General features: G+C 42.8%; 1 protein-coding gene across 1 annotated transcript in view; it reads left to right on the forward strand.

Moving 5' to 3' along the window:
- Positions 1 to 25,283, forward strand: part of tmem116 (transmembrane protein 116) — a 37,820-nt gene extending 12,537 nt beyond the window's left edge. Inside the window, exons 5-11 of the mRNA XM_073066980.1 lie at positions 1,864 to 1,968; positions 10,835 to 10,887; positions 13,977 to 14,054; positions 15,836 to 15,965; positions 21,071 to 21,212; positions 22,861 to 22,937; positions 24,725 to 25,283. Coding sequence (XP_072923081.1) covers positions 1,864 to 1,968; positions 10,835 to 10,887; positions 13,977 to 14,054; positions 15,836 to 15,965; positions 21,071 to 21,212; positions 22,861 to 22,937; positions 24,725 to 24,895 — 756 coding nt within the window. The 3' untranslated portion in view covers positions 24,896 to 25,283. The remainder of the gene's footprint in view (positions 1 to 1,863; positions 1,969 to 10,834; positions 10,888 to 13,976; positions 14,055 to 15,835; positions 15,966 to 21,070; positions 21,213 to 22,860; positions 22,938 to 24,724) is intronic.
- Positions 25,284 to 26,081: the final 798 nt, after the last annotated feature.

Raw genomic sequence — 26,081 nt, forward strand, 5'->3', positions numbered from 1 at the left:
CCACCCACCAGCTGCTCCCATGGCTTCACATGACCCTGATCAGGGGGATAAGCAGGAGATACACCTTGCTCAAGGGTGACCTGCAGGCTAGCAGAGGGAAGGAGCACCTTACACCTGCTCTGGTAGAGACGTATCTCCACCCTGACATCCATGTGTTTCTCTAAGAGCTCATAAGATATGCAGAAGCTGAGATTAAACTAGAAAAAAAACAGAAGTGGGAATTTAGGAAAGTATATCCCTACAAGCATTAGTAAGAGGTAGAATTGATTCCATTGCCTCTATCACTTGATGATAACATATTTTTCATTTGGGACCCTCAATACTAGATTGACCTCTTGTTGGACTTTGACCCATTAACCTAATGGGGACTTCACCGTGCTGTTCCTTTATGGTGCAGTGCACACTAACACTGACAGTTCATAGACCTCAGCAACACGTTTTAACAGAGCAGCACACACAAAGTGCTGAAGGAACTCAGCAGGTCAGGCAGTAACTATGGAAATGTTCGGGCTTCAGTACTGAGAAAGGGGAAAGACGCCAGAGTGAAAAGGTGGGTGGGGGAGGGGTAGGAGGGTAGCTGGAAGGTGAAAGGTGAAGCCAGGTAGGTAGGGAAGATAAAGGGCTGGAGATGAAGGAATCTGATAGGAGAGGAGAAAGGGAAGGGGGAGGGGACCCAGAGGGAGGTGATAGGCTGGTAAGAAGAGGTAAAAGGCTAGAGTGGGAATAGGAGATGAAGGGAGGGGGAGGGAAAATACTCTCTGGCCAGCTGTTTGATAAGAACGAATGACTGGCGAAATGGCCTGCTGCCACACTTACTGGGTAATGAAGTTGTAGCCAGCCCAAGGAAGTGATTTAAGGAAACTATTTGCAAAATCCAGATCAACCCTATAGGCTGTGATCCTAGTGGATCCATGACAGCACTTATGATCGACTTGTCACTCACTCATTATCCGACACCAGATTCAAGACTGTTTAACATCACTTCCAGTACAAAAGAATGAAATAATTGTTCTCCAGATCCAATGCAGCACAAAATAAACAAAATAAGGTAAACAATGCAATAATGAAGACCACAATAAATATAAATATACAAGATAGCTTTTATAGTTTGATTTTATGTTCATAAAGTGACTCTAGGCATGGGAGTGTTTCACATAAAGTGACTGTGGCAGGAAGTGACAAAGTAGTGATGTTTGGGGGTGTGGAGGGGTGGGTTAGTGGGTGTGGGCGTTGATCAGCCTCACTGCTTGGGGAAAGTAACTGATTTCGAGGCTGGTGGTCCTGGTGAGGACGCTACGTAGCTTCTCCTCTGATGGGAGCGGGCAAACAGTCCGCGGGCAGGGTGTGTAAGATCCTCCATGATGGCCTTTTTCTGGCACAGAGCAGTATAACCCGCAGTTCCTCCCCCCCCCCCCTTTACTTATCTGAATGCATTTATGTGAAAGTGTGACAGTGAGTTCCATGACCAGAATTTTGTGTAGGCAAAGTGTAGGTTTCTGCAAAGAAAAACTGGGGAAGCATTTTGTGTTTCCAAAAAAACGCAACAGCTCACTTATCGTACTACAACCAGTGAACACAAAGTGCGGTAAAAGTACGTAATTGCACCATCACTTCAGACCAGCCTCTTAAAGTGAACCCCAGCTCAATGTCAGTACGTTTCCACCAATTACATCACTGTAAGAGAAGTTTCTCTCGAATTCCCTGTGGAGTTGAGTGAAAGGTAGATTTGACTCCCCCACAATATCTGTACCAGTAGTTTCACTGCCATGAGAACCCTAGGGCAGTGAGGTGATAACTATATCCTTGAAAAGATCCCTCTTTTTGAATCCTGTGAAGTAATTATATTGTAATGGTTCATTTCAGATCCTGTGCATCTGTTCATTTTGCTACACTCTGAACTATATCTGGTGCCTGTTCAGTGAACTGAGGACAAAGGTTCACACTGTGGAGAATGGCACATCTGGCCTGGTAAGTAGATAGATAGATAGATAGATACTTTATTCATCCCCATGGGGAAATTCAACTTTTTTCCAATGTCCCATACACTTGTTGTAGCAAAACTAATTACATACAATACTTAACTCAGTAAAAAATATGACATGCATCTAAATCACTATCTCAAAAAGCATTAATAATAGCTTTTAAAAAGTCCTTAAGTCCTGGCGGTAGAATTGTAAAGCTTAATGGCATTGGGGAGTATTGACCTCTTCATCCTGTCTGAGGAGCATTGCATCGATAGTAACCTGTCGCTGAAACTGCTTCTCTGTCTCTGGATGGTGCTATGTAGAGGATGTTCAGAGTTATCCATAATTGACCGTAGCCTACTCAGCGCCCTTCGCTCAGCTACCGATGTTAAACTCTCCAGTACTTTGCCCACGACAGAGCCCGCCTTCCTTACCAGCTTATTAAGACGTGAGGCGTCCCTCTTGAGGCTTCCTCCCCAACACGCCACCACAAAGAAGAGGGCGCTCTCCACAACTGACCTATAGAACATCTTCAGCATCTCACTACAGACATTGAATGACGCCAACCTTCTTAGGAAGTACAGTCGACTCTGTGCCTTCCTGCACAAGGCATCTGTGTTGGCAGTCCAGTCTAGCTTCTCGTCTAACTGTACTCCCAGATACTTGTAGGTCTTAACCTGCTCCACACATTCTCCATTAATGATCACTGGCTCCATATGAGGCCTAGATCTCCTAAAGTCCACCACCATCTCCTTGGTCTTGGTGATATTGAGACACAGGTAGTTTGAGTTGCACCATATCACAAAGTCCTGTATCAGTTTCCTATACTCCTCCTCCTGTCCATTCCTGACACACCCCACTATGGCCGTGTCATCAGCGAACTTCTACACATGGCAGGACTCCGAGTTATATTGGAAGTCTGATGTGTACAGGGTGAACAGGACCGGAGAGAGTACGGTTCCCTGCGGTGCCCCTGTGCTGCTGACCACCGTGTCAGACCTACAGTCTCCCAACCGCACATACTGAGGTCTATCTGTCAAGTAGTCCACTATCCAATCCACCATGTGAGAGTCTACTCCCATCTCCGTTAGTTTGTGCCTTAAGATCTTGGGCTGGATGGTGTTAAAGGCACTAGAGAAGTCAAGGAATGTAATCCTCACAGCACAACTGACCCCCTCTAGGTGAGAGAGTTCTCTAATCATTCAAACAACATTATCTCCTTTTCCCTGATCAATCTCTCCCCTCCCCCCAATTCAACCAACCACTTCCTCTTCCCCTCGCCATCACTATCTATAGTGTAACACACAAAATGCTGGAGGAACTCAGCAGGCCAGGCAGTATCTATGGAAAAGTGTACAGTCAATGTTTCAGGTGGAGACCCTTCATCCAGTCTTGGTCAGTACAGACTAAATGGGCCGAGGGCCTGATTTCTATGCTGTATCGCTCCATTACTATTACAATGAACTAATTCCAGAGCTGATTGTGGATCTGCAGTTTGAGCTCAACAGTGATCAGTGAATCTTGTAGACCAGGCATTAAACCTGGTAGCCTCATTGGGAATTGAAAATCCCGGGAGCCCATTGGGAATTGGGAGACCTGGTAGCCTCAATGGGAATTAGGAGACAATAGACAATAGGTGCAGAAGTAGACCATTCGGCCCTTTGAGCCTACACCACCATTTTGAGATCATGGCTGATCATCTACTATCAATACCCGGTTCCTGCCTTGTCCCCATATCCCTTGATTCCCCTATCCATAAGATACCTATCTAGCTCCTTCTTGAAAGCATCCAGAGAATTGGCCTCCACTGCCTTCCAAGGCAGTGCATTCCAGACCCCCACAACTCTCTGGGAGAAGAAGTTTTTCCTTAACTCTGTCCTAAATGACCTACCCCTTATTCTCAAACCATGCCCTCTGGTACTGGACTCTCCCAGCCTCTGGAACATATTTCCTGCCTCTATCTTGTCCAATCCCTTAATAATCTTATATGTTGCAATCAGATCCCCTCTCAATCTCCTTAATTCCAGCGTGTACAAGCCCAGTCTCTCTAACCTCTCTGCGTAAGACAGTCCTGACATCCCAGGAATTAACCTTGTGAATCTATGCTGCACTTCCTCTACAGCCAGGATGTCCTTCCTTAACCCTGGAGACCAAAACTGTACACAATACTCCAGGTGTGGTCTCACCAGGGCCCTGTACAAATGAAAGAGGATTTCCTTGCTCTTGTACTCAATTCCCTTTGTAATAAAGGCCAACATTCCATTAGCCTTCTTCACTGCCTGCTGCACTTGCTCATTCACCTTCAGTGACTGATGAACAAGGACTCCTAGATCTCTTTGTATTTCTCCCTTACCTAACTTTACACCGTTCAGATAATAATCTGCCTTCCTGTTCTTACTCCCAAAGTGGATAACCTCACACTTATTCACATTAAACGCCATCTGCCAAGTATCTGCCCACTCACTCAGCCTATCCAAGTCACCCTGAATTCTCCTAACATCCTCATCACATGTCACACTGCCACCCAGCTTAGTATCATCAGCAAACTTGCTGATGTTATTCTCAATGCCTTCATCTAAATAGTTGACGTAAATCGTAAACAGCTGTGGTCCCAATACCGAGCCCTGTGGCACCCCACTAGTCACCACCTGCCATTCCGAGAAACACCCATTCACCGCTACCCTTTGCTTTCTATCTGCCAACCAGTTTTCTATCCATGTCAATGTCTTCCCCCCAATGCCATGAGCTTTGATTTTACCCCCAATCTCCTATGTGGGACCTTATCAAATGCCTTCTGAAAATCGAGGTACACTACATCCACTGGATCTCCCTTGTCTAACTTCCTGGTTACATCCTCGAAAAACTCCAATAGATTAGTCAAGCATGATTTACCCTTGGTAAATCCATGCTGGCTCGGCCCAATCCTATCACTGCTATCTAGATATGCCACTATTTCATCTTTAATAATGGACTCTAGCATCTTCCCCACTACTGATGTTAGGCTGACAGGTCGATAGTTCTCTGTTTTCTCCCTCCCTCCTTTCTTAAAAAGTGGGATAACATTAGCCATTCTCCAATCCTCAGGAACTGATCCTGAATCTAAGGAACATTGGAAAATGATTACCAATGCATCTGCAATTTCCAGGGCCACCTCCTTTAGTACCCTAGGTTGCAGATCATCTGGACCTGGAGATTTGTCAGCCTTCAGTCCCATCAGTCTTCTCATCACCGTTTCCTTCCTAATGTCAATCTGTTTCATTTCCTCTGTTACCCTATGTCCTTGGCCCATCCATACATCTGGGAGATAGTTTGTGTCTTCCTTAGTGAAGACAGATCTAAAGTACTTATTAAATTCTTCTGCCATTTCTCTGTTTCCCATAAAAATTTCACCCAATTCATTCTTCAAGGGCCCAACATTGTTCTTAACTATCTTCTTTCTCTTCACATACCTAAAAAAGCTTTTGCTATCCTCCTTTATATTCCTGGCTAGCTTGCGTTTGTACCTCATTTTTTCTCCCTGTATTGCCTTTTTAGTTAAGTTCTGTTGTTCCTTAAAAATTTCCCAATCATCTGTCCTCCCACTCACCTTAGCTCTGTCATACTTACTTTTTTTTAATGCTATGCAGTCTCTGACTTCCTTTGTCAACCACTGTGGCCCCTTTACCCCCTTTGAATCCTTCCTTCTCCGGGGGATGAACTGATTTTGCACCTTGTGCATTATTCCCAAGACCCGGTAGCCTCAATGGGAATTAGGAGATCCGGTAGCCTCAGTGGGAATTGGGAGACCTGGTAACCTCAATGGGAATGAGGAGACTCGGTAGCGTCATTGAGAATTGAGTGCCTTCTGTTGGGGCTACAATATTGTTGCTTGTGGGCTTACAATGTTGCCATCACTTGACGTTTGATTGAAAGATGCAGGACTGGCACTCAATACCCTGGTGTACAGGATTTGAGGTGAGACAGAGGGTTTGTCGATGAACAGGTAGCTTTGTATTACTTCAGTCCTGAAGGAGCGTATCCAAGAACGAGCCTCATGAAACCGTATGGGTAGAGATTTAAAAATGAAAAGGGTGTCGTCATTTTACTGCGGGACCATCTGATAGTCAACAGGAGGTAGAGAAACAGATATGTAGCAAGAAAATTTCAAAGTAAATTTACAAAGTGAAATAGTAGAGAGATATGATTTTAAACTAGGATTATAGTACTAATCAATTTCCCAACTATTAACTGGAGTAATCATAGAATCATCATCCTTATCACGTGTCGTGTTGTATGACGTGTGTGATCTTGGTCTCATGACCGTGATTGTTCTTGGCAAATTTTTCTACGGAAGTGGGGGGGTTTGTTATTGCAATTTCTGGGCAGTGTCGTTACAAGATGGGTGACTCCAGCCATTATCAATACTCTTCAGAGATTGTCTGCCTGGCGTCAGAGACCGCATAACCATATGTGATATGGATCAGCTGCTTTGGCTTCAAGTGACCCTGACCGGGGGGCTAAGCAGATGCTATACCTTACCCAAGAGTGGTCTGCAGGCTAGCAGAGGGACGGAGCGCTTTACACCTCCTTTGGTAGGGATGTATCTCCACCTCATTATCGTAGAATGAACAGCTGAAAGGAGGTGGAGCTTTTGGTGTTTCTTGGGAGAACTTTTTGACATGGTATGTAAATGAGGGAAGGAAGACTAATGGACTTTATTTGAGGAACTTAGCTGGTTAGATGGAGGGGATGTCAACTGGGGTAAATTTTGGAGATAGTGACAATAACTTTATTTATTTTGTAGTGGATATCGATGGAAGTAAGGACAACCTGGGAATAAAGTTCTTAAATTTGTGGAAGGCCAATTATATTAAAATCAGACGAGAGCTGGCAAAGATAGACAAGGATCACTTACAACAGGAGTTTCCAACCTGGGGTCCACAAACCCCTTGATTAATGGTAAGGGTCTATGGCATAAAAACATTGGGGAATCCTGGATGTGGAAAGGAAATCAAGGTTGGATATTGAGGAAAAGGGAAGGACGTAACAGGCACTGTACAGGGAACGAAAGATGGGAAAACCCATGAAATCTACAAAGTGTTGGGAGATGTCCGAAAGTTAAAATTGGGAAAGCAAAGAGGATTCATGAACACAGCATTCACTGGCACACAGCATTAAGGTTCATCTCTAGGTGTTCTCTAAGCATGTTAAAGGCAAAAGAATAACTAGGGAATCAGAATCTGAATCAGGTTTAATATCACTGGCACGTCGTGAAAATTGTTGTCACGTGGCAGCAGTACATTGCAATATGTAATAATAAAGCCTGTAAACTGTAAAATATTGAAAAGCTAAATTAAGTAAGTAGTGCAAACAGAGGGGAAAAAGTAGTGAGGTAGTGTCCATGGGTTCAATGTCCATTTAGGAATCGGATGGCAGAGGGGAAGAAGCTGTTCCTGAATCGCTGAGTGTGCGCCTTCAGGCTTCTGTACCTTCTTCTTGATGGTAACAGTGAGAAGAGGGCATGTCCTAGGTGATGGGGGTCTTTAATGACGGATGCCGCCTTTTTGAGGCATCGCTCCTTGAAGATGTCCGGGATGCTGGGGAGTCGAGTGCCCGTGATGGAGCTGACTGAGTTTACAACTTCCTGCAGCTTGTTTCGATCCTGTGCAGTAGCCCCCTCCCCACTCATATCAGGCAGTGATGCAGCCAGTTAGAATGCTCTCCGCAGCACATCTGTAAAAAAATAGCGAATGTCTTTGGTGACAAACCAAATCTCCTCAAATCCTAATGAAATATAGCTGCTGTCTTGCCTTTTTTGTAACTGGGTTGTTATGTTGGAGCCAGGATAGATCCTCAGAGATGTTGACACCCAGGAACTGGAAATTGCTCACCCTTCCCACTCCTGATCCCCTTATGAGGACTGGTGTCATTCCCCTGTCCTACCCTTCGTTAAGTCCATGATCAATTCTTTGGTCTTGATATTGAGTGCTAGGTTGTTGCTGCGACACCACTCAACCACTCCTGTAGAGTAGGGACAAGAGGGGCAATCTGCACGTGGCCCAGATAATGGCACCTCTTCACTCAGAGGGGAGGGTATCTGAAATATGCTGCCTGAAAGGAGGGTGAAGGCACAGCCTCGGAATAGAGGGGCGTCCTTTTAGAACGGAGATGAGGAGGAATTTCTTTAGCCAGAGAGTAGTGAATCTGTAGAATTAGTTGTCACAGGCAGCTGTGGAGGCAAAGTCTTTATGTATATTTAAGGCAGTGGTTGATAAATTCTTGATTGGTCAGGGCATGAAGGGATACGGGGAGAAGGCAGAAGATTGGGGCTGAGAGGAAAATTGGATCAGTCATGATGAAATGCTAGAGCACATGTGATGGGCCGAATGGCCTCATTCTGCTCCCATATCTACTGGTCTTATGAAAAGCAGAGTTGCCGATTGCATTTGAGGAATGTCTAGTGAGCACTTGAATCCCCTTGGCAAAAGGCTCAAATGGTGGAAGATGGGATTGATATGGATGTGCCCACTGTTCAGTTTGGGTATGGTGTTTGACCTGTTTCCATGCTGAGTGATGGTACAAATCTTTGTGTCTCTTCATAAGTAAATTGGTTTTTATTTTCTAATGCAATAAAATGAGAAAATGGAGGTCTCAGCAGTAGCTTTAATGTATTAGCCATTGTGTGAGCACGTCTTTCTGATGTGAAAGTACGCAGCATGTTAGACATCTGTTATGGAAAGAGAAAATGAGAATTTTAACTCCATTCTAATTGTAGCATTTTGGCATTTGGAGCAATGAAGTGAAATTAGTGTGCCCTCAAATCCACTTCAGCTTTTGTAGGCATTAGTTTCACCATCAAAACTGGTTGGTTCTTGTCAACAACAATGTTGACAAATTTCAAAGTAAATTTATTATCAAAGTACATATATGTTACTACATACAACCCTGAGATTCATCTTCTTGTGGGCATACTCAATAAATCACTAGAATAGTAACTATAACAGGATCAGTGGAAGATCAGAAGATAACAAACTATGCAAATGTAAACATAAATAAATTGCAATAAATAACAAGAACATGAGATAATGAGATAAAGAGTCCTTAAAGTGAGATCATTGGTTGTAGGAACATTCCATTGATGGGGCAAGTGAAGTCGAGTGTAGTTATGCCCTTTTATTCAAGAGCCTGATGGTTGAAGGGTAGTAACTGTTCTTGAACCTGGTGGTGCACCTTCAACTTGATGGCAGCAGCGAGAAGAAAGTGTGACCTGGGTGTTGAAGATCTCTGATGACGGATGCTGCTTTTCCTCCGACAGTGTTTCACATGAATGTGTTCAATGGTTGGGAGGGTTTATCATGATGTATTGGGCCGTATCCACTACCTTTTGACAATTTTCCATTCTAAAGCATTGGTGTTTCCATACCAGGCTGTGATGCAGTCGGTCAATATAGTCTCCATTGCACATCTATAGAAACTTGTCGAAGAGTTAGATGTTATGCCAAATCTCTGCAGTCTCCTAAGGAAGTAGAGGTGCTGTCAAGCTTTCTTCTCAATTGCACTTGTGTGCTGGGTCCAGGACAGCTCCACTGGAAATAGTGACTCCCAGGAATTTAAAGTTCTGTTGAGGAAGCTCTGGACCTCTGGTGTTTTCTCTTCCTGAAGTGGGTGGAATTAGGATGAAAAGTTTCCAGTGAAGTGTTGACATATTCCCAAGAAGATGGGTTTTAAGGCCTCCTCCTTGGTTTTGGAATCTAGAACTCCGAGATTGTTACTGCTTGTTCCATTTTTACATCAGCCATTTCCATTGGTACCGAATGTGCAGTTAAAGTAATAAGCTTGTGTCTTCCTCTCCTGAAATCACTTGTCAGTGTGGACATGGTGTTTAGAAGAAACACACACAAAATGCTGGAGGAACTCAGCAGGTCAGGCAGCATCTCTGGAAATCAATAAACAGTTGAAGTTTCGGGCTGATACCCTTCTTCAGGACTGAGAAGGAAGGGGAAAGATGCCAGAATAAAAAGGTGGGGAGAGGGGAAGGAGGTTAACACATCACCCCCAACTCTATGCATGCTTATCTTATAACCATATAACAATTACAGCACGGAAACAGGCCATCTCGGCCCTTCTAGTCTGTGCCGAACTAGATAAGTCTTTTATGTGGCACCTATTGAACATCTTCTGGAAATCCAAATAAACAGTATCCTTCTGTTCCCCTCTATCCACTGCGCTCATTATATTCTCAAAGGACTCCAGTAAGTTTGTCAATCAGGACCTGTCTTTGCTGTGTCTGCCTGATGCATCCACTTCTTTTCAAATGTTTTGCTATTTCTTCTTTAATGATAGCTTCAAGCATTTTCCCAACTACCGATGTTAAACTAACTGGCCTATAGTTACCTGCCTTTTGCCTACATTGTTTTTTGAACAGTGAAATGACATTCGCCATCTTCCAATCTGCTGGGACCTGCCCAGAGTCCAGAAAATTTTGGTAAATTATCACCAAAACCTCTACTGTAACTTCTGCCATTTCTTTCAGTGCCCTGGGATGCATTCCATCAGGACCAGGGGACTTGTCTATCTTCAGGCCCACAGGTTTGCTCAGCACTACCTCTTCAGTGATTGCTATTGTATCGAGGTCCTCCACCCTGAGGGTTACCGCTGATGCCAGGCTGTGTCGGTCTCTGCCGTTCCTTTGGATTCATCAGCTGCATGAAGAGGGGGAGCTTGCTACATGGACAACAGCTTGCTCTCTATATCGTACTGCCCTGGCTTGTGTATCATGTAGACAGCTGGGATGCAATGTCCATGGTTGACCCTGGCCAAAGGCGGGCTTCAGGTGTCAGAATTAACCTGTTTTAATGCTTTATTCTTTTACTTGTGTTTTTTCCCCTAAGAACATGACTGAACGGAGAGCCAGAGTGAAGAAGATTCTTGTAATCTTATTCAGGTAAATATTCTTTTATTGGTCTTTTGAATTTCTGGTATTGGGTTTCATCCACTTAATCCCATTCTGCAGAAGTGGAGCGATTTGACCACATATAACGTTATGTTTGACCTTTCTGGTCTCTGAAACCCACCTACACCAATGATTTATTTCCTCCCCCTCCCCTCTTCTTCTATTCCCCCTTCTGGCCTCTTGCCTCTTCTCACCTGCCTATCACTTCCCCCTGTGTGCCCTCCTTCCCTTTCTCCTATGGTCCACTCTCCTCTCCTATCAGATTCCTTCCTCTCCAGCCCTTGACCTTTCCCACCCACCTGGTTTCACCTATCACCTTCAAGCTATCCTCCTTCCCCTCCCCCACCTTTTTATTCAGGCGTTTTCCCCATTTTCCAGTTCTGAGGAAGGGTCTTTGCCCAAAATGTTGACTGTTTATTCATTTCCATGGATGCTGCCTGACCTGCTGAGTTCCTCCAGCATCTTGGGTGTGTTGGTTTGGATTTCCAGCATCTGCAGAATATCTAGTATTAATGATTTTGACTAATTAGCTCCATGTCTAATAGGAACACAGCTCTGTCCTGATTGGGATGTTTTAACTCTACACAGTTTGAGATTTGAATCTCTTTTTCACCCCTGCTCATCCATGCCTTTGATTACACAAGATTTGCCAATTGGAGTGTCCCACGTCCACTCGCTGGCTGCATCCTCACTCTCACTGAGTCGTAGAGCCCACAGCACATGAACAGGCCCTTCGGCCCGCAATGTTGTGCCAAACCAACAGAAGAACAAATCGAAAACACCCAAACACTATTGCCTCCTACCTACACCACGTCCATAACTCTTCATCTTCCTTATATGCATGTGCCTATCCAAGCATCTCTTAAAAGCCTCCAGTGGATTTGTCTCTGCCACCATACCAGGTAGCACATTCCAAGCATCCACCACTCTCTGAGTAAAAAATTACCTCTCACATCCCCCTTGAACCTACCCCCTCTCACTTTCAAAGCATGCCCTCTGGTATTAGATATTTCAGCCCTGGGAAACAGATACTCTCTGTCCACTCTATCTATGCATCTCATAATCTTGTAAACCTCTATCAGATCTCTCCTCAGCCTCCGCCATTCCCGAGCAAACAACCTACGTTTATTCAGCCTATCGTGATAACACGTTTCTAAACCAGGCAGCATGCTGGTAAACCTCTTCTACACCCTCTGCAAAACCTCAACGGCCTTCCTATAGCGGGGCGACCAGATCTGTACACAATACTCCAAATGTGGCCTAACTTTATAAAGTCTTATTCACCCATCTCCCCCGTGGCTCCTGGTCCAAGTATCTTAGATGTACAATTGTCCCTTTCTATTACCTTTATGTTATAGGTAATATATTAGCTTCTGAGTGAGGGAGGGAGGGGTTGAGGATTTTGGGTCTGATGTTCTTGTTGCTGTTTTTCTGGGTGGGCGATCTGTTAGTTTTTGTGCGAGAGAGGGGTTGGGGGGGGTTTGATGTTATTGTTGTTGAGTTTTTTCTCCTTGTGGGTGTTACGTTAGTTTTTGTGCGAGAGAGGGGTTGGGGGGTTTGATGTTATTGTTGTTGTGTTTTTTCTCCTTGTGGGTGTTACGTTAGTTTTTGTGCGAGAGAGGGGTTGGGGGGGTTTGATGTTATTGTTGTTGTGTTTTTTCTCCTTGTGGGTGTTACGTTAGTTTTTGTGCGAGAGAGGGGTTGGGGGGTTTGATGTTATTGTTGTTGTGTTTTTTCTCCTTGTGGGTGTTACGTTAGTTTTTGTGCGAGAGAGGGGTTGGGGGGTTTGATGTTATTGTTGTTGTGTTTTTTCTTCTTGTGGGTGTTACGTTAGTTTTTGTGCGAGAGAGGGGTTGGGGGGGGTTTGAGGTTTGCAAGTTCTTGTTTCTTTTTCTTTTTTGCATGGGGAGTGGTTGATGTCTTCAACCACCTCAGTGTTTTTCTTGGCTATCTGGAGAAGACAAATCTCAGAGTTGTGTCCTGAATACCTGCTTTGGTAATAAAATGAACCTTTCAACCTTTATTCTCCCCTTGTCGGCACACCTAAACCTTTCCAGAGATCTGTACTCCAATTCTGTCCTCTTGGTCATCCCTGGTGGTTGCTCTACCATTGTAGCTGAGCCCTGAGTCCTCCCATTCCCTCCCTGAACCACTCTCCCTCCTCTCCTGTGAGTCACTTCATAAAACAAAAATTGCTATGATCCATCATAATATTTTTATAGTGGGAGCTATTAAATTGTTTCACTCTGTAACACTCCTGCATAGCTCCTTGAGAAACTTTATATGAGCTGAATAGTGGCCGGCTGAGCAGGTGCCAGTTGTATTGTAGTAACTACCCTGAATATTTCATTCACTCGTGGGAGTTGGAGTTTTGTTCTTGATAATTTACATGGTCCAGGAGAAACTCCCCTTCATACAACATGTCACAGAAATTCATTTACACTGTCCAGAATCACACTTAGCTGCAAATGCATCATCTCAGCCGAGACCAGCACTGTGCCTGTGGTTAGAGCAGATGGCTTGGTGTTTGAATAACCAAAGTCTGATTAATGCTCCCTTAACTAGGGGCAACACGATAGCATAGCACAACGCTTTACAGTACCAGCGATGAGTTCAATCCAGCCGCTGTCTGTAAGGAGTTTGTATCTTCTCCCTGTGAGGCTCTTATGTCCTCCCACGGTCCCAAGACATATCAGTTTGGTAGGTTAATTGCTCATTGTAAATTGTCCCATGGATTAGACTAGGATTAAATCGGCAGATTGCTGGGTGGTGTGTCAGTAAATACAAAATAACTAAAATAAAAGGAAATCTATTTTTCTCCAAGTTGGGGCCTCTCTCAATGTGCAAACTGTATTGTGGGTGTTTTGTTTAATACAAAGTCATTCCCATCTTCACTCGGTTGTACAATACAGTAGTTGACTGGGGAGGTGTTACGAGTTGTACTGGAATACAGGGAGGTCATTGATTCCTAATGAGTGGGATTCAGAATACCTGAAGCTTATTACATTCAGCATTCTTGCAGCCACTTTAGGGCGAGGGCGAAGCCTTTCAGACCATTAATGTCTCAGGTTTTTTTGCAGCTTGATTCCTGTCATGCTGATGGTTCCGGTATTTTCTATTGGAAATGGATATGGTTGTTATGCCAACTACAGCAGCTCGTAAGTAATCTTTATCAGACTATGTACAGTTATAAAAAGCTCAAGTGTCCTTTCCATATCACGTCTGCGGCATCACCATGAACGTCTCTCCACCTCACAATCCCACACCAGTGGTGCCCGCCAGCGGCCCTGTTATCTCTGAACTCCTCCATTCCAGTGCTTCCTGTCTGAACACTTTTCAAACTTATCCAAAACAAAGCTGACTAACTCCTATCTTCCTCCTTGTTGCCTTCACCCACTGAGCCCAATTACCTACCTGGCTCATGTAACCTGATGAAGGGTTGCTGGCTTGAGCTGCTAATTCTGTTTCTCTCCCCACATGTTGCCTGACTTGCTGAGTATGTCCACATTTAATTACATTGGTTCATCCTAGTTTCCAAATCCCTTTGTCCTGGTGTCTATCTCTGCAAACCCGTCAAGGGATCTGCATTCTTCCAGTGCTGGCCTCTGCAGCAGCTTCCATTTTCAAAGCTCCACCGCTGGTGGCCATTGACTTGGGCTCTCAAATTCTCCATTGGCATATGCAACTTTGGTTGGACCATTGGTCAATGCTTGACTTGGCTCAGGACGTTTATTATGTTGAAGGAGCTCTGTACGTTGTCACTGATGTGACTGGCGCCCACTCTGCACAGCAGCAAGTCACCATCATCTGAGTGCGTGGCTGATCTCTGGCCAATTATTTGTTCCTTGGGAAGGGAGCTTGCTTCCAGATGGGGATTTGCCCCCTTAGCGGGAAGCTAACTAGCTCTGCATTCAGAAAATTAGCGTTGTCAGGGTGGGAATCTGACTACAGGCACTTAATTAATTTTTAGGGAGGGTGAATGACCACTGTGCAGCTGCAGTTCTGAAATAAGAGCAAGCGCTGGAAATTCTCCACTGGCTGAGCAGCATCTTTGGGGAAAAGCCAGTAACTCCTCAAGTCAGTAAGCTTTCATCATAGGAAACATCCAAAACACTTGGTAAACTTCTCTGAGAAATCTCTCCTGAGATAATTGGCCATCACAAGAAAATTTTAAATGCACAATATTAACTTCCAGCATCTTCAATGGCTTCTGACAAAGTGGCAGAGGGAAAGAGAGAGGCTCTGCACCAGGGTTGCTGTGGTTTTGATGTTCTGTCTGTGTGGATTTCACTGGGGCTGCACATCCCAACTATTGTACTTGTAGTTCAAAGAATTGAGTATAGGAGTTGGAATACTATGTTGAAGTTGCATAAGACGTTGATAAAGCCTAATTTGAAGTATTGAGTGCAGTTTTGGTCACCTACCTACAGGAAAAAATGTAAATAAGGTTGAAAGAATATGGAGTAAATTTACTAGGATGTTGCTGGGACTGGAGGACCTGAGTTATAATGAAAGACTGAATACATTAGAACTTTATTCCTCAGAACATAGAAGGTTGAGGCAAGGTTTGATAGAGGTATACAAAATTATGAGGAGATTAGGGCAAATGCAAGCAGGCTTTTTCCACTGAGGTTGGGTGAGACTAGACCTGGAGGTCCATGGATAGGTGGGGTTTGGAGGGTTCTGGTCCGGCTGGAAGTCGACGGGACTAGGCTGTTTAAATGGTTTGGCATGGACAAGACGGGCCAGAGGGCCTGTTTCTGTGCCGTACTTCTGTCTGACTCCATGACCAGTTGATGAGCGAGGATTTGGGAAATGTTGAATGACCACTTGAACATTTCTACCCAGAATTATTTTGCTTTGCACTTTAATCTGCATCAGACTTTGCTGAAGGTCACAAGGAGCAGAAGACTGATATTTCTTGTTTTGTTCTTCATAGAGGCTTCCTGCTGCCGTTAGTACTTGAAGAGAGCTACACTGTGGATCAGAGATCTGCATGTTATGCTGTCTACCTGTACAGCACCATCACCTTCCTCATCACTTTCTTCTTTACTTTACTTGGACTTGTGGTAAGAATGATTTACTTAGACTGCAGATTCTCCTTTTCAGTTTCCCTGGGAGTTTAGCCAAAGTCCTTCAGATGAGTCTGACGGGTGATTATCCACCACCTGCTCTTGAGGCATCCACTGGGAATTAGTTTAGAGTGCCTTGGTTAATTCGTGCCATTTTCATTCCCCTTGTTCTGCACAGAATTACAAGGAAGAAACCATGCAGACACAATCTATCGCCCAGGGGTAGGGGCTGGAGATACTGCCCTTCCCCGCCCACCCCAAGGTACATTACATTTACCCATTCCCTTTCCTTCCCGTTCTCTTTCCCATCTTCCACAAATCCAAGTTGTCTTTAACACTGACAGATTTTTATCTCCAGTGTTAAACCTGGAAGCTGGAGATGAACACTTGGGAGTCTTTCAGCTTGTTCAATCACCACTCATTGTGCAGTCCTAATATTGAATTCTGCATTCCAACAGTAGCCTTACGGGAATTTTATTATAATTTACTAACCTGGAATTCCATTAACTTGAGGCTCTGTCTTTAAATTTGGGTTGTTTTCTCTGGAGTGGTGGGGGCTGAGGAGAGGTCTGATAGAGGTTTATACGATTGAGAGGCATAGATAGAGTAGGCATGGTTGAAACGTCTAACACCATTGGGCATGCATTGAAGGTGAGGGGGGTAGGTTCAAAGGGGATGTGAGGGGTAAGTATTTTTACTCAAGAGTTGGGGATGCCTAGAATGCGCTGCCTGGTGTGAAGCTTTTAAGAGATGTTTGGATAGGCACATGGATGTGAGGAAGATGGTGGGATTAGTGTTTGGGTGTTTTTGATTTGATTTTTTTTGCTGGTTCAGCACAGCATTGTGGGCTGAATGGCCTGTTCCTGTGCTGTACTGTATGTTCTAATGTTCTGGAACCTGTGGTTTGCATCCCTTTCCTAATCCAGAGCACTAAGCCTGCTTCCACTAAAGTTCAAAGTAATTTTATTATCAAAGTACATATATGTCACCATATACAGCCCTGAGGTTCATTGTCTTATGGGCATACTCAATAAATCCATAGTAGAATAATAACCATAACAGAATCATGAAAGATTGATTTAGTGTTGTTACAACTGGTTTTTACTCCAACATCTTGTGACTATTAAAGTTGAATTCCACCAACCAGTTCTCATCTCACTTCTTTTTAATCTTGACTTTCTTATTTTAGTGTCACATTTCAACACACCTCACTCTAAATGTTGTACCCAAATCATTGAAATGAACTAGGAACACTATCCCTGTCTAAAATCTTGTGATTTACGACAGTTTGCTTCCAAATACTCAGAAAGCGATTCTTAATTCCCAATGCTCACTCTTTTCTGATCAACTATTTAAGTATCATTTTTATCTCTGAAGAGTATTGATAATGGCTGGGGTAACCCATCTTGTAAAGACACTGTCCAGAAGAAGGCAATGGCAAACTACGTCTGTAGAAAATTTTTGCCAAGAACAAATCATGGTCATGGGACTATGATCACCTACCTCATAATGATAGGGCATATAATGATGATAAACTTGATAGTTCACTTTGCCATATCAGTTAAATTACAATTATTGTTACAATTCATTAGCCATTCCTGAGTCCAATAGCCCATATACTAACATATTACCACCGAAAAGTGCAACTGTGGAATGCACCTCGTTACTGCACCGGAGGAACAGTCAAATGTAGGATGCACCTCGTCACTGCACCGGAGGAACAGTCAAATGTAGGATGCACCTCGTCACTGCACCGGAGGAACAGTCAAATGTAGGATGCACCTCGTCACTGCACCGGAGGAACAGTCAAATGTAGGATGCACCTCGTTACTGCACTGGAGGAACAGTCAAATGTAGGATGCACCTCGTTACTGCACTGGAGGAACAGTCAAATGTAGGATGCACCTCGTTACTGCACTGGAGGAACAGTCAAATGTAGGATGCACCTCGTCACTGCACTGGAGTAATACTCAAGATTTTGCGTTGGTTTGGATAGTGAACACCCAATCTTTGGATCCAAAAGTGTGAGAGTTCTCAGTGCTACAGTTAAAATTGTGTGGTAGGGCTGTGTTCAGAACTGCAGCTTAATTTGCATAAAATCGATGTTCTCTTTGTTTCATTTCTCTAAAAGGGATTTTTTCGTCTCGTCTAAATTAAGCTCTTGACAATCTGTGGTGATTATATATAGTGGGTATGGAGATCGGTGTGAATTTGAATGCAAATCGTGTTTGGGAGCGGATTTTTTCCAAACATGTGGTTCCATTTTTATCTAAATACAGAAATGATGGGGCTATACCAATGATGTATCATAATATAAAATGGATTCATTAATATTCAGAATCTGGTTTAACATCACCAGCATATGTCGTGAAACTTGTTGACTTTGCGGCAGCAGTACAATGCAATACGTAATAATAATAGAGAAAAAGAAAAAAACACAAAATTGAAGTATGTAGTTAAATAATTTGTGCAAAAATTAAAAAAAAAGTAGTGAGATAATGTTCATGGGATCAATATCCATTCAGAAATCAAGTGGCAGAGGGGATGAAGCTGATCCTGAATCATTGAGTGTGTGCCTTCAGGCTTCTGTACCTCCTCCCTGATGGTAGCAATAAGAAGATGGCATGTCCTGGGTTGTGGGGTCCTTAATAATGGATGCTGCCATTTTGAGGCATTGCCCCTTGAAGATGCCCTGGGTGCTACTTCCAGTAGATCCTGATTAAATACAGACAATGATAGGGCTAAACCGATGTTGTATTATAATGTAACATGGATTGGTTAAGAATTTTTTCTTAGGCTGATTATCCTGTAAACAATCTTCATGAAACACGCTCCCATTGGTGCTCTTTGGATTTTATTCAGCTGACCATGTCTGAAGCTGGTAGTCCCCCACTTTCCCTGAAATCTAATCCTGTCACACCCACGGTTCACACTGGATAGGGATCTTTCAGTTCCCAATCCTTAACTTTTTGAAGGTTGTTGCCTTGAATTATATCCTACACCTAATATAATCGAAATCAAATCTACTATAGACTGGAGATTGAGGCAGGGTGTTCTGCCTGGGTTATTCCACCACTGGTGGCTGTACCTTTGGCCCCAGGTTTGGAGTACCCCTCCTCCTAACTTCTGTCTTTTGAAATTACCCCTTAAAGTTAACTTCTGTGACAATCATCTCTCCCATTGGTGGCTGTTCAGAGAAGCTCCAGCAGCCACAGTTGGATCAACTTCAACTCCTGGACTTTGTTATGGTTTTAGGCCCTACATTGAGAAGTGCCTGATTCTGGTTGACCTGCCCTCAACCAATGTTCCCTCTAACTTGTTAGACTAATTTGCACAAACATCTTGTGCTGTGCAATCTTTAGCTCAGTGACAACAATATTTGCACACTGAATTTTATAAATTAAAGTATTCATTTTAACAGCTAGCAAACACTGTCAATAAGAATTTCGATCTCTGGGTATCATTTTCACACTCATTCATCAGCACTCTCATAAAACAAATGACACAGGCCTTTAATGGGTAATGAAGGATTTTCTTGCTGGAGCTTTTGCACACTGTCCATATGTGACTTGTTTGCTAAATGACGCTTTAAAAAGTCAAATTTCCAAATATCACTCCACTTCTTCCTACTTGCAAATTCTCCAGCAACTTTTGCATCGCGACAATACATGCAGGTAACACCAGTTTCTGTATTGTACACAAATATTTCTCATGGCTGCACGTTCCTGACCTCACGAGCTTTCAGTGTAGCACTGTCTACTGTTTCATGAAGCCATTCCGTTTTAAATAAACTAGTCATAGTTTATATGCGCTTCACGCCCTTGGCTTCTTTGGAACTCGACATAGCGAATCAATAATTTCTTCAATAAAAACAGTATAAATAAGGTGTGTGCGCGTGCGTACACCTTAGAGGCAATATTGCCTCAACTATCCCCCTCTACATTGTCTCTTAGTACAGAAATATTCCTCAAAACAATGACTGCATCTAGATAGTGTCTACCGGTTTGGAGAATTGACAATCCCGGCCAATCCTAACACTCACAAGGCTGGTGAATTTATTGATCAGTAACAGACATTTCTTTTGCTAATCTTTTCAACACGTCAGGATAAATGCACTGCAAATGTTTTAAACTATCTGCATTCTCCTAGGTTCTCTCTATATAACAATATACACTTAGAAAACCCACCCCTTGTTTTTTTAAAATATATAAACACTTTGGTGATTCTCCCACAAACTTAATATTGTATTCACTTGAGACGCAATTTACAGGCCAGGTCTGGGCAACACAAGACATTCAGATTCAGATTATTGTCATTTAGAAACCACAAATGCAATGCAGTTAAAAAATGAGACAACGTTCCCCCAGAATGATATCACAAAAGCACATGACAAAACAGACCACACCAGAATATCCACGCAATGTTTGGCAATCCCCAATCCAGAGTCCGGAGAGGCTGCTGCGTATTAACATAGGAGCAGAATTAGGCCATTTAGCTCATCAAGTCTGCCCCACCATTCCATCATGGCTGATTTATTTTCCCTCTAAACTCCTGCCTTCTCCCCATAACCTTTGATGCCCTGACTAATCAAGAAGTTTGCACTGCTGGAACAGTTCTGATGGAATTGACATTCTAAGGAGCAGAATCAGGTGCCATCTACCCATCATTCTTTCTCCATTGGTTCCAACATTTTCCTACCAGTCTCTTTTCCCATGATACCTCAGTCCTGAGGCAGGTTCAGCCCAAAAATACTTCTGCCTTCACATGCTGATTGACCACCTGAGTTCCTCCGGCATACTGTTTATGTTCTAGATTAAACCCAATTGTTCAAATGACCTTCCTGAGTTATAATAATCCTGTAGCTTTTTGGAGTCAAACTTTCTGTAGACTATGGGTAAACAACCTGGGGTCCATGTACCCCTTGTTTAATGGTCTTTGTCCATGGCATAAAAAAGGGTTTGGAATCCCTGCTATGGAAGGTTCTTAGAAGCACCCTTGATACTACAAGAGAGGCAAGTTGTTGTTTGGCTATAGTAATTTTATTCAGAATGTTTTGTCAGAATCTCTGCAATTGGTTGACTTGTTTTCTTATTTCTTTGCAGATTTTTCTAATTAAAACCTGGTTCTTGTATAAACTGGTGCATATGACGGGGTATTTTGGAGCTGAACAGTGGGCAAAGATCGGTGTGTTTGAACGGAGTATCGTCTTGTATTCCACAGCTTTTATCTTCTGTTGGGCCCCAGGTTGGTGAGAGCCTGAACGTGCTGTCTTTCCTCTCTCCTGAATCTTGTGGGGTTACAATGGATCACACTAAGTGTGTGGCCTTGGAACACTAACGTATTGCTAATTGCTAAGGTAGCACAAGTCAATTAATTAGTAAAGATCAAATATGATTTAGTTCTGACACTAATAGATTAAGCTACACCTGACAGCAGGAAATAGTTATGCTGTTATACTGACTAAAACTACAATATATGCAAAGACGACAAATTTGGTTGACAGCAGCTTTATTTCTTTAGGTGATTTGGTACGTCACCAAAGATACTTGCGAGTTTCTACAGATGCGCTGTGGAAAGCATTCTGACTGGCTGTATCGCTGTGTGGTGTGGGGAGGGGAGGGGAGGGTTACTGCACAGGATGGAAATAAGCTGCAGCAAGTGGAGAACTTGGTCATCTCCATCATGGACATTAGCTTCTGTAGCATCCAGGACATGATGCCTCAAAAAGGTGGCCCCCATCACCCAGGTCATGCCATGTTCTCATTGCAACTGTCAAGGAGGCAGTACGGGAGCCTGAAGGCACACACACTGATTCACGAATGGCTTCTGCCCCTCTGCCATCATTTCTGAATGGACAGCGAACCCATGAACACTACCTCACTTTTTTAATATATATGTATACATACATATACTGTAATTGTTTTTGTATTATGTATTCCATTGTGCTGCTGCTGCTGCTGCTACAAAAACAAATTTCACAATACATACCAGTGATGTTAAACCGGATTCTGATGTCATCAGATACACAAAGCAGCCTTTAATTGTTACCTGAGCATAGGACCTCCGAGCAGGGAACCATGAAGGGTGGGGTGAGTAAACAAGGAAGTAATGATATGGCGATGACAAAGCTATGCTTTAAAAACCTTGGAATTTCATGAGTGGAGAAATCCAAGGGATCAAGGGGAATCACACTGATAAATTACTGCAAAAGAATGTTAAAGAATTGATTCAACCACCACACACAAAAAAATGCTGGTGGAACACAGCAGGCTAGGCAGCATCAATAAGGAGGGTCTTACGAAGGGTCTCGGCCCGAAATATTGACAGTGCCTGGCCTGCTGTAATCCACCAGCATTTTTTGTGTGTGTTGCTTGAATCTCCAGCATCTGTAGATTTCCTCCTGTTTGTTTAAAGAATTGATTGTCTGGGTTCGAGTTGCTGAAGGGAAAGGGAGAAGGAAGAATGTACAATAAAGGAGGAAGGAATGATTGTGTCAGAAATTTTAGAAGTTATTTAACAGATTTCAATTCTATCAAGAAGCTCCCTATCTTGCTGTTTCCTATATAGATAAGTATTTCACAGCAATCCGCCACCATTGCTCATTTCACACTTGAAGATTACATTTCCTCTCCCCACCACCAGCACTGAGATGCCCACATCCTCTCATTAATATTGACATATTGTACAAACGTGAAATGTAGTTGTGTGCTTTCACGCTCAGGGCAGGCCTTTGTGCAAGGTCTCGGGTTTCATGTCCTGTAATTTTCTGCTGTAGGCTCTTGATTAAAATATCCATTGTTCATTGAATACCAGAAAGTTAATGTTCCTTTCAGAATGTTCATTCGTCCTTATAAAGCTTGTTGCTGAGAAGTTTCTGATTTCCTCCCCTCAGCGAGTATTCTTGCCATGGTCAAGCTGCTGAATCCAATGAACATGAGCCACCTTTACATTGTACTCTACTTTCTCCAGGTAAGGCTTGTAAAAGACTTGCTGTTCTTTTTGGGGAAGGGCTGGGATAGAGAACCTTTATCACATTCTCTTCTCAGATTTCTCTCTTCACCACTTTCAATGATTTACATATTTATCCTAATACAGTCTGGCTGACTTCTTCCTTGTGGGGCACAGCAACCACAGAATTGTTCAGAAAGTGAATATATTTATGAAAATGGCTGTTCTATGTTGAATTCTAGACAGTGGCATCCAGCAAGCTATCCCAATTGTAAAGGGCATCTTAGCCAATATTGTATTCACATCCAGTATTTCAACATAGACTCCATTCAAAGTAGGCAAGTTGTTTTAAGGATTGAAGATGTAAAGAGATCAAACTGTATACCTGAAGTTCCACAGCATACAGTGATTTTAAAACCTAATTCACTCCGGCTCCAGCATTTATCATTTTCATGATCATGGGGTTAATGTTTTTGCATTTATGTTAAAACATGTTAATAAGCCAAAGTGCACCAAGACTCAACAGGTAATCAGTCCCATTTCTCTAGGCAACTTTAATTTGTTTTAAACTTTGACAATGTGTAGAGAGAGTTGCATCCTAAAAGGATCCAAGGCAAGTTCAGTAGCATAGCAAGATATGTGGATACGTCACTAATAGTTTTCCCGGATATCCCCATGCCTTACAATGATCTCACTGATACCGCCCACAGCATTGAGAACAGGGTGGCAATGTGTAAGAACACTTTCCTTTTTTGATACTGCACCTTTTCATACTTTATACTATTACTGTTGACCCATTAAATGCTCAACTTTTTCCCAAAATTCCCAAGTCGTTTAGATGTTTGTATGAAATAGAAGCATTATCTGACAAGTTATCTTTTAAAAGTTAATATTGATTGAGACAAATACTGGACAATACAGTATACTCAAAACTTTCCTGCTGTATTTTTCATCAAATAGCCTCTTGATGCTTCACAGCTTCTGAAAGAAAGGCCTCTAATGTATCACAGAAAAGACAGCATCTTCCCACATTCTATTGTAATAATAAAGTATCAGATTCAATGATACAATTAACATAGGAATTGACTTTTCTTTCTGATTCAGAGTCAGGAAGCACAAGTCTAGCATTGAGTCATCTCTACACACATCCAGGGGTGTCCACAATCCTACGATTCAACTGCCATTTAAAATTGCAGGCACCCAACTCCACTTAAGTCACATGTTTTGTCTAAACTTTTTTCTAGAAACTTGGAAGAGGCTATTGTTCACATGTGCTAGATTAGATCACAACATGTTTGACAACTAGCTTGCGATTATTGACAAGCTAGATTCAAATGTTGTGTGGCCCCCTGAGGCACCATTCCCTGTAAGAATAGACGAGGGCAAGAGCTTGCTTGCTGGGCCCACAAAGCATGAATTTAATCATGCTTCAAGCAGAATAAATAATAATTGCATCTGATGAGCATAATTGTTAGATGTGGAAGTTGAAGCATGTAGATACATACAGTGGAGGCACTCAGTACATTTTAACAATTTATTGAATGGTCACTCAGGGAGAAAAAAGCTATCCCGTGGTTCAGAAGTGAGACTGTAGGGGTGAGACATTTGCCAATTGTAAAATCTCAGCATAGTGGTTAATGCTCGCCCTCTAGAGGCCAAAGTATGGCATAACACCTCAAGAAAGTTTTGAAACAAAAATTTTGGTCGCGGGCTGGCAGGACGTGGAGGTACAATTGTTTACTGAGAAGGAAAAATACAGCATTGCAAGTCCAAGTTTATAAACCGAGCTATTTTTACTTTTATTCCAGGCATTCACAGCTCCATCGCAGGGACTGCTGAACTGCATTTTGTACGGTTGGACCCAGAGACTGTTCCTATACATGAAGCAAAGTGCCTACTGTGACGCTGACACACAAACCCCACTCCTGCGTTTCCAGAAACGAGTATACTGCAGTACGAAGAGTACTGAAGTGTTCTAAAGAATCAGCTGAAAATCTCAATGGTCTTAAGGTGTCAAGAATGACATTCCATTTTTTATAGCTCTTTTCACATTTCTTTCAAGATATCCAAAAGTGCCTTACCAACCAATGAAGCATACAGAATCACAACTCCCACAACCACTCCATCCACCTCGGAGATGGTAAAAACTACATTTCGAGTTTGACAGGATGGAGGGAATACAAATGAGGGGGACGAATATTGATTCTTCCTATGATGCAGAAAGAAGCTAGTATTTCCAGTGTTCTCTTAAGTATATTTATTTTTAAACCTATGAAATACGTTAAGGATTTTTTTTTTAAACTTAACTGTCAAGATGTTATCTTTTGCAAGGGGAAACAATAAAAGTCTGCCCGTTTTCTCCAGTGAGTTCACTGACAGCAGTCAATGTTGTGTTCAATCATTGATAACAAGGGGATTTACAGGAGGAAAGAAAATGTAAATACATACAACAAACTGCCCTAATCTCATTCCAAAGGCTGATGTGGTTTGTATTGTGCAATTGCATAGACTCAAACGGCTGTACGAGTTACATATCAACAGATGGATTAGTAAGGAAACCTGATCTATCTCAGTCATCCCATAGATTTCTATACCTTTCTAAAATTACTACCTGAAATCACAATTTGCCCAAGTTGTTAAACATGGTTAAAACTCTGGATCTCAAAATTCAGATTGTGTGGTTTGAGCTGTTAGGAGTTTAGCTGTGGCACCATCTTCTGTCTGAAGATATTGAGATTAGGTTCAGGAAAGTTAAAACATTTGAAAAGATTTTGAAGTGGATAAGAAAGCAAAGGTGAGAGGCAAGATTAGAAGTGTTGAAGTGAGCAGCGTAGAAGGTAGACACCCACTGGATGAGCGAGGTGTAGCATGAAGACCCCTTAATGTTTTTAAAACAGGGGTTCCCAACCTGGGCTTCACAGAACCCAGGTTAGGAAATGCTGTTTTAAAAGATAACGTGTACAGATTTATCCTGATTTTGCATTCAAAACTCTCATTCTCCATCACCATTGCTAATTACATTGGGACCTTGCTTATTTTCAGGTGCAAATCAGGAATATAATAGGTCACTATAGCACACAATAGGAAAAGGTACATTATTGCAGACCAGTTTTTCCTTACTCTCCTGTGGCCAAGCTGGGGCCTTGGAAGGATCCCTTAACTCTT

Source organism: Hemitrygon akajei, chromosome 14, assembly GCF_048418815.1.
Source record: "Hemitrygon akajei chromosome 14, sHemAka1.3, whole genome shotgun sequence".
NCBI lineage: Eukaryota > Metazoa > Chordata > Chondrichthyes > Myliobatiformes > Dasyatidae > Hemitrygon > Hemitrygon akajei.